General features: G+C 34.3%; 1 protein-coding gene across 11 annotated transcripts in view; it reads right to left on the reverse strand.

Moving 5' to 3' along the window:
• The window catches only part of EHBP1 (EH domain binding protein 1), a 343070-nt gene that overhangs the window by 41694 nt on the left and 281133 nt on the right, over positions 1 to 20243 (reverse strand). For 5 of the 11 annotated variants that reach the window (XM_057558222.1, XM_007189715.2, XM_007189717.2 and 2 more), the window contains 6 exons: positions 20087 to 20234; positions 11901 to 12008; positions 8627 to 8751; positions 6081 to 6219; positions 5827 to 5933; positions 3021 to 3144 (listed from right to left, as the gene is read on the reverse strand). In XM_057558222.1, the coding sequence (XP_057414205.1) occupies positions 3021 to 3144; positions 5827 to 5933; positions 6081 to 6219; positions 8627 to 8751; positions 11901 to 12008; positions 20087 to 20234 (751 nt within the window). The remainder of the gene's footprint in view (positions 1 to 3020; positions 3145 to 5826; positions 5934 to 6080; positions 6220 to 8626; positions 8752 to 11900; positions 12009 to 20086; positions 20235 to 20243) is intronic. The other 6 variants (XM_007189718.2, XM_028168402.2, XM_007189720.2 and 3 more) reach the window with 3 other exon arrangements.

The raw sequence follows: 20243 nt of genomic DNA on the forward strand, positions 1-20243 counted from the left end.
GTAGCCAGAAGGTGGAAACAACCCAAATGTCCATCAATGGATGAATGACTCCACAAAATGTGGGATATACATACAATGAAATATTACTTAACCACAACAAAGAATAAAGTAGTGGTACATTACAATATGGTTGAACCTTGAGAATATTATAATAAGTGAAAGAAGTCAGATACAAAGGGATAACTATTGTTTGATTTCACTTATATGAAATATCTAGAATAAAACAATTTCAGAGAGACAGAAAGTAGATTAGCGAGTCCTAGGGGACCATGAGAGGAGAAAATGAGGAATTAATGAGTACAGAGTTTCTGTTTAGGGTGATGAAAAACTCTGGAAATAGTGGTGGTGATTGTACAATACTGTGAATGTAGTAAATGCTACTGAATTGTACATTTTAAAATGGTTAATTTTATACGTGAATTTCAAATCAATACAATTAAAAATTGTATATAGTCAGTACCTACAAGTATATAAAAATTGAAATAGCCGGTAAAGTATGCTTTTGCTATAAAAAAGATATAGTGGGAAAAGAGAACTGTCTCAAGAGCTAGAAAACCTAAAAACTTGGGTTCAAGCCCTAACTCAGCTGTTAGTAATTAGGCCATCTTATATGAGCCATTTTCCCTATCTGAGGCTCAGTTTTATCATGTAAAGATTATGGATACTATCTGCTCTGCTTAATTCTAAGGCTGAGATTCAGAAAGTACACAAAAACTCTAACACACCAGAGAAAAGGTACTAGCTTCTATAATAAATGAAAAGTTGGAAGTATGGGAACCCCAAAAAGGAAAAGGATGAATAAATATATGCTTTTCCTTTCTAACACCTTATCTTTTACTTCAGTTGTTACCCAGGCTTTAGGCAAATCTTGGGAGACCATTATTTGAGCTGGAGGAGGTTCAATACAATCCAGGGGGATTCTTGGCATTTATCAAGTTGGGGAACCAAGTCTAGCAGATCCAGTCTAGACTAGATTCTGTCCTGTGTAGTATGGAATATAAAGCCCTGAAGAGATTCTAGAATCAATCTGTAGTCCCTGACTATCTTTCAGATGATAAATGATCTCTAGTTGGGGCCACTACAAAGCTTCACTGGTAATATGTAGTATGGGGAGGAGAACTTGAGTCTATTTTGGTTAGAACCCTCAATAAATCAGGCTCCAAGTGTGAAACAAGGAAAGGAAACAGAATTTCTAGCTTTTTCTCTTGTGACACAAGGCTCTTTTATAGTAACATCTAATTTATCCAACACAAAGAGGAAAGGTGGTCTACTTGAAAGAATTAAAAAAAAAAAAGTCTCCTTAAAATATATAAAGGAAATAATTTAAAAATGTATTACAGAAATTACACTACCTAGTATTTACATTTTTAATATAGTTAACATAATATTTTCAAAAACCTTCAGAGACCAAAGGAAAAATGCAAATGTGAAGCCATATGTTGGTTTATGGCATATCTGTTGAATCCACACAAAAGTCTATGTATATGAATGAGCATACATGTAACTTGTTAGGGCGATGATAAACATGTTCTAGGTAACTTGGCATAGCAGGAAGGGTATGGTATAATAGGGTTCTGGTGACTTGCATGCTAGTTGAAGGTCAGCCTGATCTATGTGGCACTGAGCTTTTCCTGTGCCTCTGTCTCCTCTGTATAATAAGAAGGTTAGGTAATAGTTTTCAAAAAATAAAAAAAACCTTTTTTTGTTTTGTTTTAAATTTTAACCAGTAGAACCTTTTCTTTAAATGAACTCATCCAAGAAGCCCGCTATTTCAGATAAATAAACTCAGAGCTACTCTGTTTGAAGTAAGGTAAGAAACCCAGACGTCTACCTGCTTGCTCCCTTATTGTCCTGCCAGCCCCGAGGTGTCTCTGAAGAAGCCCTAAAGTCTCCACAGAACACAGCTTGAAACCAATCCGGCCAGATAAAGCCAAAGGTCTCTTCACATTCTAGTATGTTCTGATTTCACTAATGTAGGCAATTTTCAAATGTCCCATATAAATGCTTATTTCTGGAGGAGTTCTTTAATTATAAATATATCTTTGGCAAATAGAGAAGAAAAAGTTCAAGAAAGCTTTCCAATCCTAATCTACTACTAATTTACTAATCTACTTTACTAATCTACTTTAACACTGCCATAAAATTAAAGCAATTAATTAGATTAAAGGAATAGATTTTCCACTTACATTTTGACATTTTTTTACTTAATATAGTGTACTTTTAATTTGGTATGAATGATTTGAATTTGTTTCCCATTTTTACCCCTTTTGTAGGAGCAGCATTTTAAAGAAATATATATGTAGAGACATATATTTTAAGGAAATATATATATCTTTAAAATATACACACATACAGTTTTTTTTTTTTTCCAATAGCTTACTGTACACTTAGATCTATTCAATCACTATTGGCAATCAGCATTAAATGCCAATCTACCCTCTGGTTAGGAGCTAACTTGCTGCTCTAAACCATTTTTACAAACCTTCCTATATACCTTAATCCTTTCAAATGCAACTGTGACACAAAGTATTACAGACTTTTAAAAACCAGTTCTCTTGAAAAAAAATTGTGGAGCATCAGTAACCAGATAGTATTCTCAAATTTCAGTGATCTAGTCCGTGGAGATGTCCCCTATGCATAGTGCTCTGTTTCATGCAGTACATGGCTTTAGCTGGCCAAATCTTTTTTTTTTTCCCAATGAATCAGTAGAACAGTGAAGATCTTACTTTTTTTTTAAGCAGTGGCATATCAATGAGGCACAGATGTGTATTCCAACTCTGCATGGATGAGCACACTGTTCAATAGTGCTGGCTCACACGGTATCAGGGCGAGTTATCACTTCCCATGAAGGCACTCTTATCACCAGGGCCCAGAGAGGTGGCTGCAAATCGCAGCCTTTTTATTTTCAAGGCAGTTCTGCTGAACATTCAGGCTTCAAAGATTCACACTTCCAAAACTCTATAAGAGTTTGTGAACGCTCAATTTGCCAAAACTGTTTACAGTGTAATTGGGCACCGTACCTGTGTCCATGAGATAGCGAAGGCGCTTCTCCACCAGCGCGGCACGGGTGTCAATTTGCTTTTGCTCATTCTCTAGTGCTGCCAATTCTCCTACAACATACTGACTGGTGTCTTTGAACCCTTTCTGTTAACGAGAACAAACAGGAAAGAAAAAAAAATCACTTGTAAGTTGCATTTTTCCTTTCTACAAACACTTAGTAAAGCACTTACCTAGAGAACCAAATACGCCCTTAGTATCACTCTTAGTACCTAAAAGCAACGCCCTATGATTCAAAAAATTTTCATATGAATTATAAATATTGCAAAACTTTTGTAAATAGAGAAAATCGTGGCTGTTTAGTATTATATTTATAATTTAACACCCAGATTTGCCAGATTTAAAAAGTTAACACTAAGTAAGAAAAAATTCTCCTTAGAGTTGAGTCAGAGTGATTTAAGCATGGACAAGGATAGAAGATAATTTTCCCTTGGTGACTGTCAAAACAAACACCAATGACATCTTTAATTCAAAAGTGTAATATATAAAAATGGAATTTAACTAAGGAATTGCTTCTTAAAGAATCTATCCTGAAAAAAATCAGATTTGTTCTTACAAAAATATAAAATTAAAAAGATACATTTCTTCCTTTCATAGTAACTATACTATTTAAAGTATTTTTAAAAAATGATAAAAGAGAAGTTTCTAATGTCTCCAGTTTCCCCTCCAGCTGGCTTCTGTACTTTAACATGTCATTCTGTTGATGTATTATTAATTATTGTAGCTGCGAATTCTAACTTGACAGGTGGTTTCAAACCTTGCTACACTGGATCTAATGCCACCAGTACACTGATTTGGTTAATCTTCCATTTAACCAAATTTGGATTTCAATCTGAAATTTTACTTTTTACAACCAAGCATGTTAAAATAAATTATCCTTAGAAGTTTTATTTGAAGTAGCAGTTCTATTATAAAGTACCAATATAGGCTTACTTTTTATTTTCCTATTACAAATCGAAATCGTTAGGGGGCAGGGTTATTCATGGTATAGTACCAAACTGATAAATTATAGCTTCCTTTGGAATGCTTGTTTGTCTTGTGGCATTTCTAGGGGTTAGTTTCCTAAGTAGCTGAGAAATACTGAAGAACTGCTTAAGTGATTACTCTCACCACTACCACTACTAATATCAGAACTTACAATATTTATTCAGAGAAATAAATGTGAACAACGTTCTTGTGTCAAATCCCTTCCCTACCTAGAAGCATATTAATCTCTAAGAAGTCATGAGGAATTATCTTTCGTTACTCCTTAAACAAGAAACAAAATCAAGAATTATGTTATTTACGAGGATATTTTGGAATTCTCATAACCAACAAACCTGTCTAACCATACGTATAACTTATTTATCTTTGGAACCAGTAAACTGTACTCACACATGAACTCAATTTAAACCAGCTTATTGTTAAACTGACTATGGTAGTTGACAAACTTAAAGCTGAAATATTTTAAAAAATCATGAAATTGATAATGTCTCAGGATAGACTGATCAAATAAGTTACTGTATTTTTAAAAGATTCATACAAAGTGGATATTCTCCCATCTCACTATGAAATAAAACAGAAAAACTATAACAACAGAATAAATGCTAATGGTAGCTTTAAGATCTGGAATCTGGTGAATGCTTTTTGTATCTATCTGTCAGACAGCAGAGCATTTTCAAAAAGGACTATTCTCATTTCCATCCAGAGGGACAAAACAAACATAGTAAAAGCAACAAAGATATAAGAAAACAGAAGTGATAAGCAACACATAAACTTCATTGCTTGTACTGATTGGTTCAGTTAAAAATAGTAACAAAGTTTATAGTCAGATTTCTTTAGTGTGAGTATATTCAAATATTCTGTATCTTATAAATTATACCAAATATTTCATCAGGATATACCAGTTAGCTCTTCTATGTATTAAGATGTGCCAGGTTTTAGTAAAACAACTTCAAAACGAGAACTTAAAAATGAGAAGTTTTTACAGCTCTAAAATGTAGTTTGTAACTCTGACTACATTTGCAAGGACTTTAAAATCCATAATAGACAATTTTAACAGTAAAAACAAAGAAAATATTTATACAAACTGGAGATAATAATAATTTTAAAAAAAGTAGCACCATTAAAGAGAGCAGTGCTTCCAGACAAAAATTCAAGTTAAAACTTGTTCTTCCTGCTTCTGTCCCGCAGCTGTCCATCAAAAGCAGCTTTCTCCCTGCGGTCTATCAAATATTTCCCTCACAAATCAATTTTACACATGATCAGCCCATACCCCTACTGAGCTGAACCTCCCCGTTAATTAAGTGAAGAAATTACCATATATATTATATTAATGCAAACATCATTCAGCTAGTAATTCACGGCTGATCTGGATAATGGAAAGGTTGAACACCCATTAACCCAAGCCAACAAAATGGGTTGGCTGAGAAATTCTAGCAGGTCTCATGTGACTTTTCCCTCTAACTGCAGCTCTGCGGTATCTGCTATTGTAATAATTAAAATCCTCCCAGTAGATCAATACTGGAATCTCTTTATGGGAAGTGCCCTGATGGAAATGTCTCAAGGAAGCTGGGGCTGTGGAACTCTGAAAAATTCATTTTTTTTATCTGACAATTATCACCACACTGCAGACTAATTCAACAGTGCACCCCTCTCACTCTGCTTTGAATGCACTGGAGATTGACATCTTAAAAAACCTAACATCTCATTTTAACAAATAAAGGCACTATTTCCACATACAGTTTGGAATTATCAGCAATCATGAAACCACACAAAAAATTAATATACATTAAGCACTTCATCTTCTGATGGCTTCCTCTGAGTTTCAGTTATTGCTGCCTTCTCCTCATTTCCTTTCTTTGTATCTTCCTGTATTGATCTCTGCCTTTTCATCTCTTAAAAAAAAAGGGAAAGACATGTAAAATTATTATAAAGCTTGATATTTGTGTATTGAAATGTGGATTTACATTATCAGCTTCCATATATATATATAAATATTGTTAAATCATAAGATGGGAAAACATTTAAAAAAGTGTTCCTACCTGGTCTATTCTCAACATATTGACTGAAAGACTGAAGTTGAGTTTTTCTTACTGTAGAATCCTTGCTAAACACAACAGGATTTCTAAATCGTTCTGTTGCTTTTTGTAATCGCTCAGTCCGGAGATCTTCTGTGCCATTCTAAAAGTGAAACAAATGTGGTAAGAGAGTCCTGATCTTATAAACGTGAAATTACACATTAGTAAAACAAGTTTTACTGATTTAAGATAATGCCAACTTAGAAACGTTTTGAAAGAAAAAAGGACTATAAAGAGATGTTCTAAATAGCTCAACTGCAAGGTCTGTTGCCTGTAACTGAAACCTTTGGGAGACATGGTTTAAATGGAGGATCATTCTTGATAACCGTGATTCATTAGATACTGTGAACCCCCATGTCTTCTTCTGATGATATGTATCATTTAAAAGCCACACTGCCTCTGTCTACCACCGCCCCACCACCCCAGCCCCACTATTCTGCCCCATCTGTTTGTACAGTCCCACAGACTTGTATGACAAGAAGAACTAGTTTCTAATTTTATGCCCATTGAGATAAACCACTAATGCTGGATGAAGGCTAAAAGGTAGGATTATAACACTACCCCACTGAACTGCATTTCATCAGCTATAACTTTCCAAAGACAGATTTGTAAGTAAGCCCTTTACAGCTAAGGAAACTACAATTATCTTTTCCAGAGCTTCCTATGTTAATACTGGTAACAAATTCAAATGGTTCTATCAACAAGAAATATCCCAGAAGACTGAACCACTGCAGTGTGTGGAAGCCGCAGATACCGTGGTGCTGTGTACCAAACAAATATTTCATTTTATACCTAATCTTTTATTATTTTTATTAAGTGTTTTGAAAGTAAATAGGGAAAGGCTAAGATGCATGACTAATAGCTAAGCCTGCTGAATGCTGAAACTGGTTATCAAAAGCTACCAAGACTTTGCCCTTCCTCTGCATTGAGACAATCAGTAATGAGGGAGTCCTCCAATGGCCTATTCTCTAGCCTCAAGGAGGCCTGGGATACAGAATCCTCAAGGGAAGGTAACAGTTTATCCTTTTCCACAAACACAGAATGCCTCATTTATAAACGTGTAAACTGCATTTTATTAAAAAAATAAAACCCCAAATCAATGCTGAAAGCTTCAAGAGAACAGATGGACTCTATATGTTCTTTATAAGCACCATTTAAAAAATCTTAACTAAAAAGATCCATACAAAGACAAGCTGTTTAAAGCACACATTTTGTTGGAATAAGTTTGAAAATAACTACATTTAAGAGCTTTTTGGAAAGCAAAAACAACTGCATCTATTTAGATAATTAAACCTTAAGAATGAAAATACCTCTGTTTTATTTTTTTAAGTTATATATTTATTATTAGTATCATGCTTATAATATGCTAGCTATGTAGCTAGGATAGAAACAATTATGGCCTTTATTTATTTGTTTGTTTGTTTAAGAAAAGTGTGTATTCTACTGTTATCATAATAACTGCCCAATAGTCTAAAACTCAAGTCTTTACCAAAATAAACAAACACGGCTAAATTTTTTGAGGCCTGGCAACATGCTAAAATATCAGTGCGATTAGCCAGCAAATCCCATCTTAAGAAACCTTTTTATGACTAGGGACTTCTGCCACTTTACAAATGTATTCCTCTAAACCCACTAATTCAGTTAGCCTTTTCAATCCATTGTATTATTCTTAGTCCAGCTTCATTCTGCATTAAATCCAGTGCAGAAAGCTAAATTGAACGCAAAAAATCAGACCTGATCCAGGCTTCCTTTTGTTCAAAGATAGTGACCAAAAGTCCTCTGGTGCTGCCACACACTTTCATCACCAATTTATAGAAACCGACAGTATAAGGGAAAAGCAATGAAAGTCATTGTTTTGGGACTTCAAAGCATCTCTATGTCAGGGGAAGGAAATCCTTTCAGTCAGCAGGGCAGTCCCCATAGTCCGCAGGTGGGTGAAAAAGTTATACAAGACTAGAAATGCCCTAAAGCTAGAGAAATATTTACGATACAGTGCAAGGAAAAGGGGGGATGGCTTGAGTGGGGATAATATAAATACTACAAATCATCATCATTATCATCATCATCTTATAATGTTGCATTTTGGCTAAAATCTTACACAAGGTAAGATTTATATTGGCACAAAGCACATGCAAGTATCTTAAAAATTTATATTCACATACCATCTTCAGGAATTAATTCATCTTAACAGGTCAAAGGCTGAAGATGATAGAATATGCTAGAATTCTCTTAGCAACATTCTCGTTAGCAAAATACAAATGCATACAGAGTCAAGAATAGTTTTTACTTTTACTGACATATCAACTTAAAGTAGTAGTTTCTCTGAAAAACAGTACCTGAATACTGATTACCATACTGGTATTTAATTTATTGGCTATTTAATAAAAATTTGTATATCTTAATCTTAATGTGAAGAATTTGGTAAGAAACTGACTTTAGGATTATGAAGTGCCAGTGGAAATTAGAATACACAGATACTAAGTCAAATATTTTAAACAAGTAAGATTTACCTTAATGTCTTGCTCTGAACTTTCAGTTATAGTTTTGTGAGCAGCGCTGGAAGATGAATTTGCCACCTGTGGCTGAGTGTCTAGGAGTTTCTTCAGCTTCAAGTCCACCAACTTAGTGTTTTGTTCTGTTAAATATGCAAATACTATGAATAACTGTATGAGATGCATTTAGATGTGTAGGCTATCAATTTAAAGGACTTCATAAAAATATTACTATATTGAAAAAAAAGAGAAGCAGAACTCTTTATATATATATGTATGTATGTATACATAAACTATACTATATACCATATAACTATAGTATAACTAAGTAGTCTTTAGGCATATTGACTATATTCCCTTTTTAAAAATTAAGACATAATTGATATGTAACATTGTGTAAGTTGAAGATGTACAATGTGTTGATTTTATACATTTATATATTGTAATATGATTACCACCATAGCATTAGTTAACACTTCTATCATGTCACAAAATTATCATTTCTTTTTTGTGGTGGTAATAAATAAAATCTAGTCTCTTAGCATATATTCTGGTGTGTGTGTGTGTGTGTGTGTGTGTGTGTGTGTGTATGATATACATTCATATATATGTACTTTTCCCCAAAATCAGTCCCCTTAAAGAATATAGTCAACATGCCTAAAGACTATTTAGTTATTCTATAGTTAATAGCAGCTATGCTTACCTGAAAACCTAAGCCCATATTTGATGTACATATTTATATTAGCAACAGTATAGGTTGTACATAATGAAACAAGGTATTACAAAGTAGGTATTTAAAAGAGGTAACACATTTGATTATAAATTATATTATTTTATTGTTTCAATTCTTCTAGTATATTAAATTTAGACATATAATGCCATATTAAGTTCTTAACATGATCTTAGACAGTCATGTACACACTGTTAGAATCCAATGTTCCAATGTTTATGGGTATACATATATACCCAGCGTTGAAACAGGGTATATGTTTACAAATACCTTCTAATCAGAGGGCAGAAGTACAATAAAGATTATCACATTTTGGAATGTCTGAAATATGGATAGAAATTTAAAATAAATAAAAAATGGCTATAACTTTAAAAAAACAATTTCAAATTATTTTTAGCAAGTAAATTAATCTTTATTTAATAAAATAGTTCAGAAGCGAATGGAAACAAATAATTCTATTTAAACAAATTCACTCAAAGCAACTCTTTAATAAAATGATTATAAAAGACATGCCAACCATTTGATGAATGATATTTTTCATAAAGATTAATAAGTTTTCTAATTGTAAGACTCTTAATAAATGCTATTATCATTACTTTCATGCAAATTGGTCAGTTTATATTGCCAGGCTTCTCTTTTAAACAATATCTGATGAACTATGGTCAAATCAAGATAAAGATTAAACAACTTATTATTAAAAAATTATGACTTTAATATACATATTAAAAAAAGAATTTTGGGGAAAATAAAGCCAGGATAAAAAATCATAATGTATGCTACATGCTTCCAGATTCCAGTTTGCATTCCTATTTCTTACTGCCATGAAATAAACCATAGTCTGAATTGGAAAGTCTGTCCTATGCACTCGCCAACACTTACTGGCATGCTGGAGAGTTGTAAACAATATATTAGTTAACTCCAAAAACAGGAAGACTGAGATGTGTTTTCTTTTTAGGTATACAAAAAGTAGGAAGAGTGTTTTTAAGAAGGACAAGAATCAAGCCTGTTAGGCCTAATATTAACCAACCTTTAAATACATTAAAATATCCCACAAAGTTGCTATAACTAAAACTAGAAAATTCTCCTTACCTTACCCAAGAAAGGGCTAATTTCTCCTGTCTTCATAATCTATTGTTAAATCAGGAAATATGTACCACTTATTGTCACTGATTTTATACTTCCATGAATCGAATGTCAAGGCTTTAATTCTGTACTTCTGGATGCTCTCCGTGGTAAAGAGATGATACTGGTTTCTACTAAAGACTTTGATGGTGGTTGTGGTGAGAGGGTGGGTAAGCAACAACAAAAATTTTTTTCGAAAAGAAAAATCAAACTTACCCAAGTTCTAAAGTATTTTAAATAGAAATAAGTAAAACGCAGTCTTAATTTGGGGTTAATTTTTTTTTAAGTTTCGTTAAATATCAGCATTCTCCTGGACTTGTACAATTATAAATATACTGACCTGTATCTAGTAAAAGTATTATTTAATACTAGACCATGAAGGAGCTACTGACAAAAGACACAGATTTTTTTGGGTGCTCTCTATAGTTAGGAAGACCATGTTTGATTGTTTCTTGGAGAAGTAACAGCATGATTTCAAATAGGGAAGAAACAAAGCAAGTTAGCATTGTAGGGACATGCCAGGGCTGGGAAGACTACCTGCTCTCCCTCCCTGTAGCTTTTTACAGGAAAAGATAAATATTAGGGATTTCACTTTCTTACCTTTAAGTTTAAAGAGACTGCCAAAGACTTTTTATTGCTATAAGAATGCAATTCAATAAGTATTTATGGAACCTCTCACATATACAAAGCTACCGGCTGCTGACTAATAAAGGTAGTGCATATGGAACACTCATCTACTTAATCATCAGCAAGTATCTTTATATTTTATACAGTAACTCAGAAGTTCAATTGCAAATGTGATTATCGGTATAATATTTATTGATATACAATATGAGATGAATTTAATAGTAATCTATATAAGCAGTTTTCAAAGAGTTTTATTGTGATCAGTTATTAAGTATGTATAAAATAATTTATTAGTAGTAATATTTAAATATTTAAGGTAAGCACAAAATTTATAAAATAATATTACCACTAAGACTATCAATTCCAAACCAAATCAGAAAATCTGATCCATGGTTTAGATTTACATTTGAAGCATTCCATAGGTACTACATCTATACCTTACAACATCACAACAAAATATTTAGGCTGAGAAGGGAACCAATCATAAAATGTCTACAAATTGTCCCATATAACATAAAATATAAAAGTGAATCTTAGTAATAAGGGAAAAACTAAAATTTGTTATTTCAGTTTTATTGCTAATTTTAACATTAAGCCTAAAACAAAATAATAACATAAAATTGATGGAAAGTGGATTTAGCTAAATGATTTGTGAGGGTGTAAGATGTAATAAAACTACTAAAAGAACTTATTATCATGATTAATGAGATAATAATAAAAATGTAACAGTTTTAATAGTTAATAAACAGTTATAATAAAAATATAAGAGTTTGCCATGCAGCAGGACACAAAGTATTTATAATTTGAAATTACCGGGAGTATCAAGGTCATTTTCTAAGTTAGTAAGTTCATCTCCACCTCCTACAACAAAGCCTTCGGAAATCTCCTCGTTAGTATCTATCTCAACTTTATCATTTTCATCTGTAGGAAAATGTAGCAATAATGTTAGTATATTATTTCTATTTTATATCATTTGTTAGAAACACTAAGGAAAAAAATTAGTATTGTAATGACAGTTCAAATTCAGGTCTGACACAGATGAGCAAGTTAAGAAATCAGTTTTAAGTTACTTTTTCACTACTGGATTAATATTTATATTTTACATTCATATGTCAAAGATGAATTGTCACATCAAAGCAGATGCAAAAATTTTGACAATTTGTCACATGCTGTCTCTGAATCACTGAGCTCCTTGAATCCCTATGTTTTAAAATGTAATCTACTGGTAATCTCTAATAACAGTACACAAAAATAAAGTTGGGGAACTTCCCTGGTGGCACAGTGGTTAAGAATCCGCCTGCCACTGCAGAGGACACGGGTTCAAGCTCTGGTCCGGGAAGATCCCACATGCCGTGGAGCAACTAAGCCCGTGCGCCACAACTACTGAGCCTGTGCTCTAGAGCCCACAAGCCACAACTACTGAGCCCGTGTGCCACAACTACTGAAGCCCGCACGCCTAGAGCCCATGCTCAGCAACAAGAGAAGCCACCACAATGAGAAGCCCGCACACTGCAACAAAGAGTAGCCCCCGCTCGCTGCAACTGGAGAAAGCCCGCGCACAGCAATGAAGACCCAACACAGCCAAAAACAAACAAACAAACCAATAAAAATATTTTAAAAAAATAAAGTTGGTTTGGTAACAAAGTCATCAAATAACGTTTCTAAATTTCACATTTTTATCATTTATTAGATATAAATGTATAAAGAAACAACTCATTCTTTATAAACTTGTAGCTATATTTAAATCATTTGCATGAATACTTGAATGCTTTTGTGCTATTAATGAAATATTATCAAAAGCATTATGGATGAATTAAGAGACAAGATTGAGATGAGAATAGATAGTACCTTTATGTAAAAGAAGGTTCAGAAACAATTAAGACAGTACATCTTGGAAGACATAAGGCTGGTAGAAACACTTGTTATTCAAAAGTAAATACATGGGAATAAGGTAGTCACACTATTTTTTTATACACTTAGCAAAATGTCTTAGGTCATAATTAATTAATGGTATCATTTTTAAAAAGATTTCTATTACATATTTTTCCTTTTTAAATCCTAGTGATAAAAATGGTTAAGTAATTTTGAACATTATACATTTAAAAAGTCATAGCAGTAATTTGACTTGTATATTAGAAGTTAAGCTTTAAATTCCGCTATTGACAGGCAATGTACCTTTTGGAGAAATATCTGTCTAGCCCTGGGAGTTGAAGAATATCCCTACTATTCTACAGTTTATTTTTCATAGGGCAACTTTTATTAATAATGAGGTGTTCCAAAGGTTATTACAATTGAGAAATACTAAATTCTATAGCTTTGGCTTAAACCTTCAATATTTGTCCTTTTCCCTGTAGAGCTTTGTGTTTGATTTTGGGCTTCCCAAGTAAATATTTACTATGAGCATTAATATTAATAATAGTTTACATTTATTGAAGACTTCCTATGTACTATGTAAGCCATTTAGAAGAATACAACACAAATAAAAAGAATGAGAAATGCCCCCAGGGGAGAAGCACTGCTAAATGCTTTCAAATCGCTAAGGTATTATACTTGGCTATATTATTTAAGTACAATCAGTTGAGAGAGCTTTTCTAATCAACTATGCTTAGTACAACTATTTGACTAATTTCATAAAAGTCAGTACCTTCATCTTCATTATCCTCAAAAATTCTTCTCTAAATAATTTTGTAGTAAAGGGAAATGAATTAACAAATATTTCCTGAGTGCCAAGTAAGTATTCAGAACACTTCCTCTAATCAGAGATAGCTTACTACCCATAGTTCTTAGAGTACAGTACTTTGTTGCTGCAATCAGCCTTTGTTGGTTACTACTGACCAGAACTAATATAGAGTGAAAACAAAAAATTAAACATTCATTCATTTATTTATTCAAGAAACTTCTACTATACGCCGGATCTGCAATTTACAAAACACTGCTAGATGTTGAAGAGATACCAAGTTGTATAAGACACTTATTCCACCTTAAAGTTATACATTCAAATGATTATAATACCATGTAGGACAGTTAAGTGTTATGGGGTAAAAATAAGGTATAGAGCAAATTCAAGGGAGGAAAAGATTATTCTTTGCCAGTAGCACCAGGAACTATTTTTTGGAAGCACTAACCTTTAAATTGGCTCTTCAGAAATGTACAGGATTTCAAAAAGTACAATTGAGGGAAAGGCACTACAGGCATGAGAGCAGGAAAGGGTAGGTTATGTTCAAAGAATGGTATAAAGTCTTATTTTGCTCAAGCATACTTAAAGGGAAATAACGGGAGGTAAGACTTGAAAGGTAAAACTGCAGAGAGCATTGAAGGGTAGGATAGAAAGTTTAAATTTTACTCGGTAGGAACGGAGAGACATTTGTGTTCAAACATGATCGGCAATGTGCTGTTTAACAAACATATATAAGCAGTTTCTTACCACAGTGTTTCATGGTAATCAGTTGTGAAATATTTATAAAATAATTACTAGTAATATAAGCACTGAAGCTTATGTTTTTTTTTTTTTTATAAATTAGAGTAGCTCCAGTATTATTCCTAAAATATCACTCTTGCTTACATTCTGATATGCCTTCACATGTGTAAGAAAAAGTGGTCCAGGGATTGCACATGGAAGTGCAATCCCTGGAGCCATGTGACAGCATCCTTCATGCGAGATTGCTGAGTAAGATGTTGGACTCTAGCACAGAAAGGCTGGAGGCAGGAAATCCAAGTTGGAGACTGTTATAACCTCCAGGTAAGTAGTATGGAGAGCTTAACCTATCATAAAAGAACTGGGAGTGGGTATGACTCGAAAACAAACTGGATATTGGGTGGTTGGGGGAGGGATACCGAGGAGAGGAAGAGTGAGGCAGATGACTCTCCAGCCAGTGACTAGAAGGACAGCACTGCTATGAAAAGAAGCTAAGTCTGGAACTGTGGTTGGATATGGGTACTTCAGGTCCTGGGGTTATGCAGTGGGATATTCATTACCCCTTTACACAGTGCCAGGCTCCTGTGTGATGTTAAACAGGTGCCATTCATTTTATTTCCCGGCTAAATGAAATCTCTATCTATACTACCACTCACCAGTAATGCTGAGTGGGTTAACTCAATGTTTATATATGTATTGTTAACCTTAGATAAAAGGATTACTATTTGGGAAGGGGAAAAGTAAAAATTGATCTCCCATACAGCTCAGGTTTTCTTAAGAATAGGTTTCCACTTTCTTTCCATTCACTGACTTCAGGTTTACAATGAACACAAATTCTTTTCAATAGTTAAAATGTTACACATTTCTTAACACCTGTCAAAATACTCTAAATGCATTTTAGCAGAATTAAAGTGCATGTTTGTCTTTGTGTGTGTGTTTAAAATATTACACATTATATATATGATATATATAAGATTATATATATCTTTATGGCTAATCACTGAAAATCCAGTAGGTAAGCGTGGCAGAAAGTAAACTAGAGATCCAATACACAATGGAAGGTGGTTTGCAAGCATGGCATGTATAATGTATGTAGGAAAAGGTAAAAAGAGATTGTATATACACTGGAATGAGACAATGCATTCCAGCTGACACTGCACAGCACTATAAGCAAAATGGGGATCCCAATGGTATGATTAATAGCACAGCAATAAGGCCAGTCTTACAACACTTATCATTTATAAATAAACTGAATGAAAAATCAGGATATCTGGTGACAGTAAAAAAAGAATATCTGCACTTTTAAAAAAAGAAATTAAGGCTACCATTAAAAACATGTTCACAGGGACTTCCTTGGTGGTGCAATGGTTAAGAATCCGGCTGCCAATGCAGGGGACACGGGTTCAAGCCCTGGTCTGGGAAGATACCACATGCCGCGGAGCAACTAAGCCCGTGAGCCACAACTACTGAGCCTGCGAGCCACAACTACTGAAGCCTGTGTGCCTAGAGCCTGTGCTTCGCAACAAGAGAAGCCACCGCAGTGAGAAGCCCGTGCACCGCAACAAAGAGTAGCCCCTGCTCCCCGCAACTAGAAGAAGCCTGCGTGCAGCAATGAAGACCCAACGCAGCCAAAAATAAATAAATAAATTAATTTAAAAAAATATTCACACAAAATGGTGGTTTAGAGAACATAGAGATTGTACCTAAGTGTACATGAAACTGTTTCTTCCCAGGAAAAAAAAATATTCAGAATAAAATTTCTCATTTGTATCATGATTTTAAAATTCTCATTGAAGGTCCCCTATAAAATTCATAACTTTTAAAGTTATTCTGTAGAAATCAAACAAATGATAGAAAACAATACAAATATATTATTAATAGAAGCTGAAAATAAAAATTACTGAAGGTCTGTAAGATTTTATTTTGGGTCAACAAATTTAGATAAATCTATTTGCCATAACTGAAATAAGGATAATGCAGGCACACAAACATTCTCATGGATAAAATTTTTAAATTTTCATTTATTCATTTGAAATGCAAAAACAAAGTACACTACTCCATCTAAATGAAAGAGAGGCAAAAATGTCAGTTTAAAAGTTCAATGACCCTCACCTAATCCAAACCAAAGTGATAAGCTACAGAATAAAAAAATACATATATGACATATATACACAAAATATACACACATACATAAGGACACAAAATATACAAAATCTATATCATATATAATATCCCATGTAATATATAACAAATATATGATATATTATAATATCATCTTCAAACTAGATAAACACCTTCCTTGCAAGTACCCACGGGCCATTAATAAAAATGTAACATTTATTTGGCCAAAATAAAAACTTATTAATTCTCAAAGCAGAAATTCAGGGCATATTCTCTGACCATAATATCATACAACTAAAAATGAAAATACCACAATTCATCCACAAACAACTGTACCTTGCCAAGTAAGATCAATACAATAAATGAACCCACAAGTTTGTTACCTAAAATGAGGATTTTAAAAGGAGGCTGTTATAGGTCTATAACTAAACAATGAAGCAGAAATTGAAAAAACACATGTAGTATACCACAATATCACCTGACTCTCCTCTAAGTCCTAAAATTATGTCAAGAGGAGGACAAGTAAAAGCTAGGCTGTAGCTCCTTGGACTGATTCTGCTATTTCACAAGAATTAGGCTACTTCTGGTTGAAATAGGATGCAAGTGGGATGCTTGAATACCTGGCTTTACATGACCTAAAATATCTTGCATATATTTTCTGCGGACACCTGAGGCTTATGACACCTCACCTCAAACTTACTAAGTTTTCCTTTCCTCACTGAGGCTGGCTGCAGAGAATGGAAAAAAAACAGGCTTTTCAAGTAGGTTCAGGCAGTGAGTTTGAGTATCATGTTCAACACGTCCCCTAGGTTGTGCTTTCACCTGATTATTTCAGCTCTTGACTACCCCCTCTTCTCTGTCACTTTGGACCACTGCTTCCAAAAATTTTCCCACCCTAGTCTGTCTCCTAGGCTGGTCCCTACTCATTTCTCTCTCCTCCTTTCACACTATTCCTTATTCAGACCTGATAATTCCCATTAGACATTGGAAGAATGGACACTAATTTGTTAACTGTTTCCCCTGACTTATTAACCCCATAGGGTTATTTTCATTTAGGAATTAGACTCTTGTGAAATCAAGTGAATTTCTAATTTGCTATGTAAGGGTCAGCAAACTATAGCATGGGGGCAAAATCCAGCCCACCACCATTTTGGGGTAAATAACAGGCATGCCCATTAATTTACATATTGTTCATGCCTGCTTTCAGACTACAAGAGCAGAGTCGAGTAGCTAAGACGGAGAACATATGGTCTGAGAACGCTATAAAAATTTACTCTGGCCCTTTCCAGGAAGTTTGCCGAATCCCGGCCTAGCACAGTGACTGGCACTGCTAAACAGATAAATGTGTATGTATGAATGGTTGAATTCTACGCAGGAATTTTACCCTCTCCCTTGACCTAAAGGTCTCTTCCCCGCCTCCGGCCTTGATAGCTTCAGCTTAGGCCTTGATGCCAGAGCAGACCTAGTCGGATCCATACACCTTTATGAAGACAGGCCAATATCCACCACTGAGGTCAAGGAATAGGCCTGCACTGCTTGTAGCTCAACCTCAGCTCTGATTAAGAGCCTATCATCTGATATGTGGCCGTTTCCAACATCCAAGGTATGGTGTGTCCTGTGAGAGAAATGGACCCTGGGCACTTTGGTCTCCTTAGGGAACAGTCTAGACTCTTCAGCAGGTTCTCATAAGTCATCTGTTGAACCCTGTCCCATCTTCATTTCACCTGGCTTTTCCTTTTCTAGTCTGTACTTCTTTGCTAGCTTCAGAGATCCAATCCTCACTTGTTCTTTATTCACTTTGTTGACTGCTGAATGATGCCAAAATCAGGTCTTCACTTTCCCTAGTTACCAAGTTGGGAAGATCCCCATTTTGGGGGTTGTAACACTGACTAAGTCTCTCTACCTAGTCTAGTCCTGGCTTAGCCTTAACTGGGGTTGGATTATAGAGATAAGACCAATTACACAGCTGACTTATCCCACGCCATTAATCAGAAATTTTTAACTCTTAGCCTTCCCAGAGTTCACAACTCATTTAGCATTGTTATCTGCTCACTGTTAGAAAAAAAAATTGAGACAGTGGATGCCTCTCTATCTTATTATTACTGCTCTTCTATGGGTTTATGATACCACACGGAGGTAGTATTAGTAGCTTTAGGGCAGTCTATCTGGAGGGTCAAGAATATGAGGCTTTTTCTATCTTTCTGAGATGCAAGGAGGCAAAGATTTTTAAGATTTACTTAGAATATCTGGAATTTTTATGATATCAAAGAAACATCTTGTTACTAATCATAAATGAAAGCAAATTATAATAGCATTATATAATGTAGCTGTGAGTAGTTACTGCTGTTACTATAAAACTTTAGTAGTGAGTATAGAAACTGTAATAAAAATTCTGAATGACAGGAGTTGAAAAGGTAAGATGAAGGATTTAACTAAGAAACAAACATTCTGAGAATACCAGATGGACAGATACACAGCTACTTGGGAAAGCAGCTTTCAAATGTATGGGATGGAAAGTTATATGCTATAGGCATTGGTTGGAATGCTCTGCAACAGTAAGATTTTAATATAAGGAATCAATTAGAAATAACAGTAAGTTTCAGTTTACTCTGAAGAAACTTATCATTGACCTAGAAATGGTTTCCTTTGTTTCAGTTCTCTAAGGTCTTATTCGAGTCCTCACTTGCCTACTCTCCAGAGTGATCTTAGCATTTAAGATTAACTCAGGACAAGTACCTGGCATGTTTTGGTAGATAAATAGGTCACATACCTTTGAAATAAAAAACCCCACAGGCCTCTTGAATATACTACTCAAATAAAAATGTAAAAAGTTTCAAGTTAAAGATGCCCAAATTGAGCACTGAGAGGCAAAACTAAAATTCCCTTTAATTATATGTACAGTCCTTGTCCTAAAATAAAGCTTAGAATAATTTCTACAGATATTGAAAAAGACCCTCTTCGAATCAGGAGATTAAGAAGAAATGCATATGAGACTTATTCAAAATGCTTACATGTCAGGCTATAATGCTGGAACACTGTTAAAGCTACTTTCCAAAGATCTGGTTCAAAGTGAAAATCTCTCATGCCAAAGCTCTCCACTAACAAGTCTTGTGATCTACATGTTGAGGACTTGATTGCATTTTACTCACTCCTAATACAATTAATGAGGCATCATGGGGAATCACAAACCAAGGCCCGTCTGAGTTTTCTCCTAAATCATATTCTTAGTATTTCTTGAGTACTAATCATACTTAATCATAATCAAAGTACTTCTGGAGTTGATTTGGAAATTGGCAATAGTCATCTTCTGATTTACTATGCTTTAAGTTTTTTGTAACATACCGATAGGCTAGAAACTTTATGTATTTGATGCACATTTTGAAGTAAGAATAAAAAGTCCCAAAATGTCCATTGTGGATTTCTGGGTTGTGTGTAGAATATGATACAAGATTCTTTAACTCACCTCCAGATGCCTTTGACCTTTCTTTCAACTTTTCTGCAGCCATTTCACCATAGCTGGGAAGTTCTGACATCTTCACTCCAGATCGAGCTTCTGCTATTAGCTGACGAGCTCTCTCTCTCAGCTGCCGACGTCGCTCTTCATCTTGCTGCTAAGATAT

The sequence above is a fragment of the Balaenoptera acutorostrata genome, chromosome 12, assembly GCF_949987535.1.
Source record: "Balaenoptera acutorostrata chromosome 12, mBalAcu1.1, whole genome shotgun sequence".
Lineage (NCBI taxonomy): Eukaryota > Metazoa > Chordata > Mammalia > Artiodactyla > Balaenopteridae > Balaenoptera > Balaenoptera acutorostrata.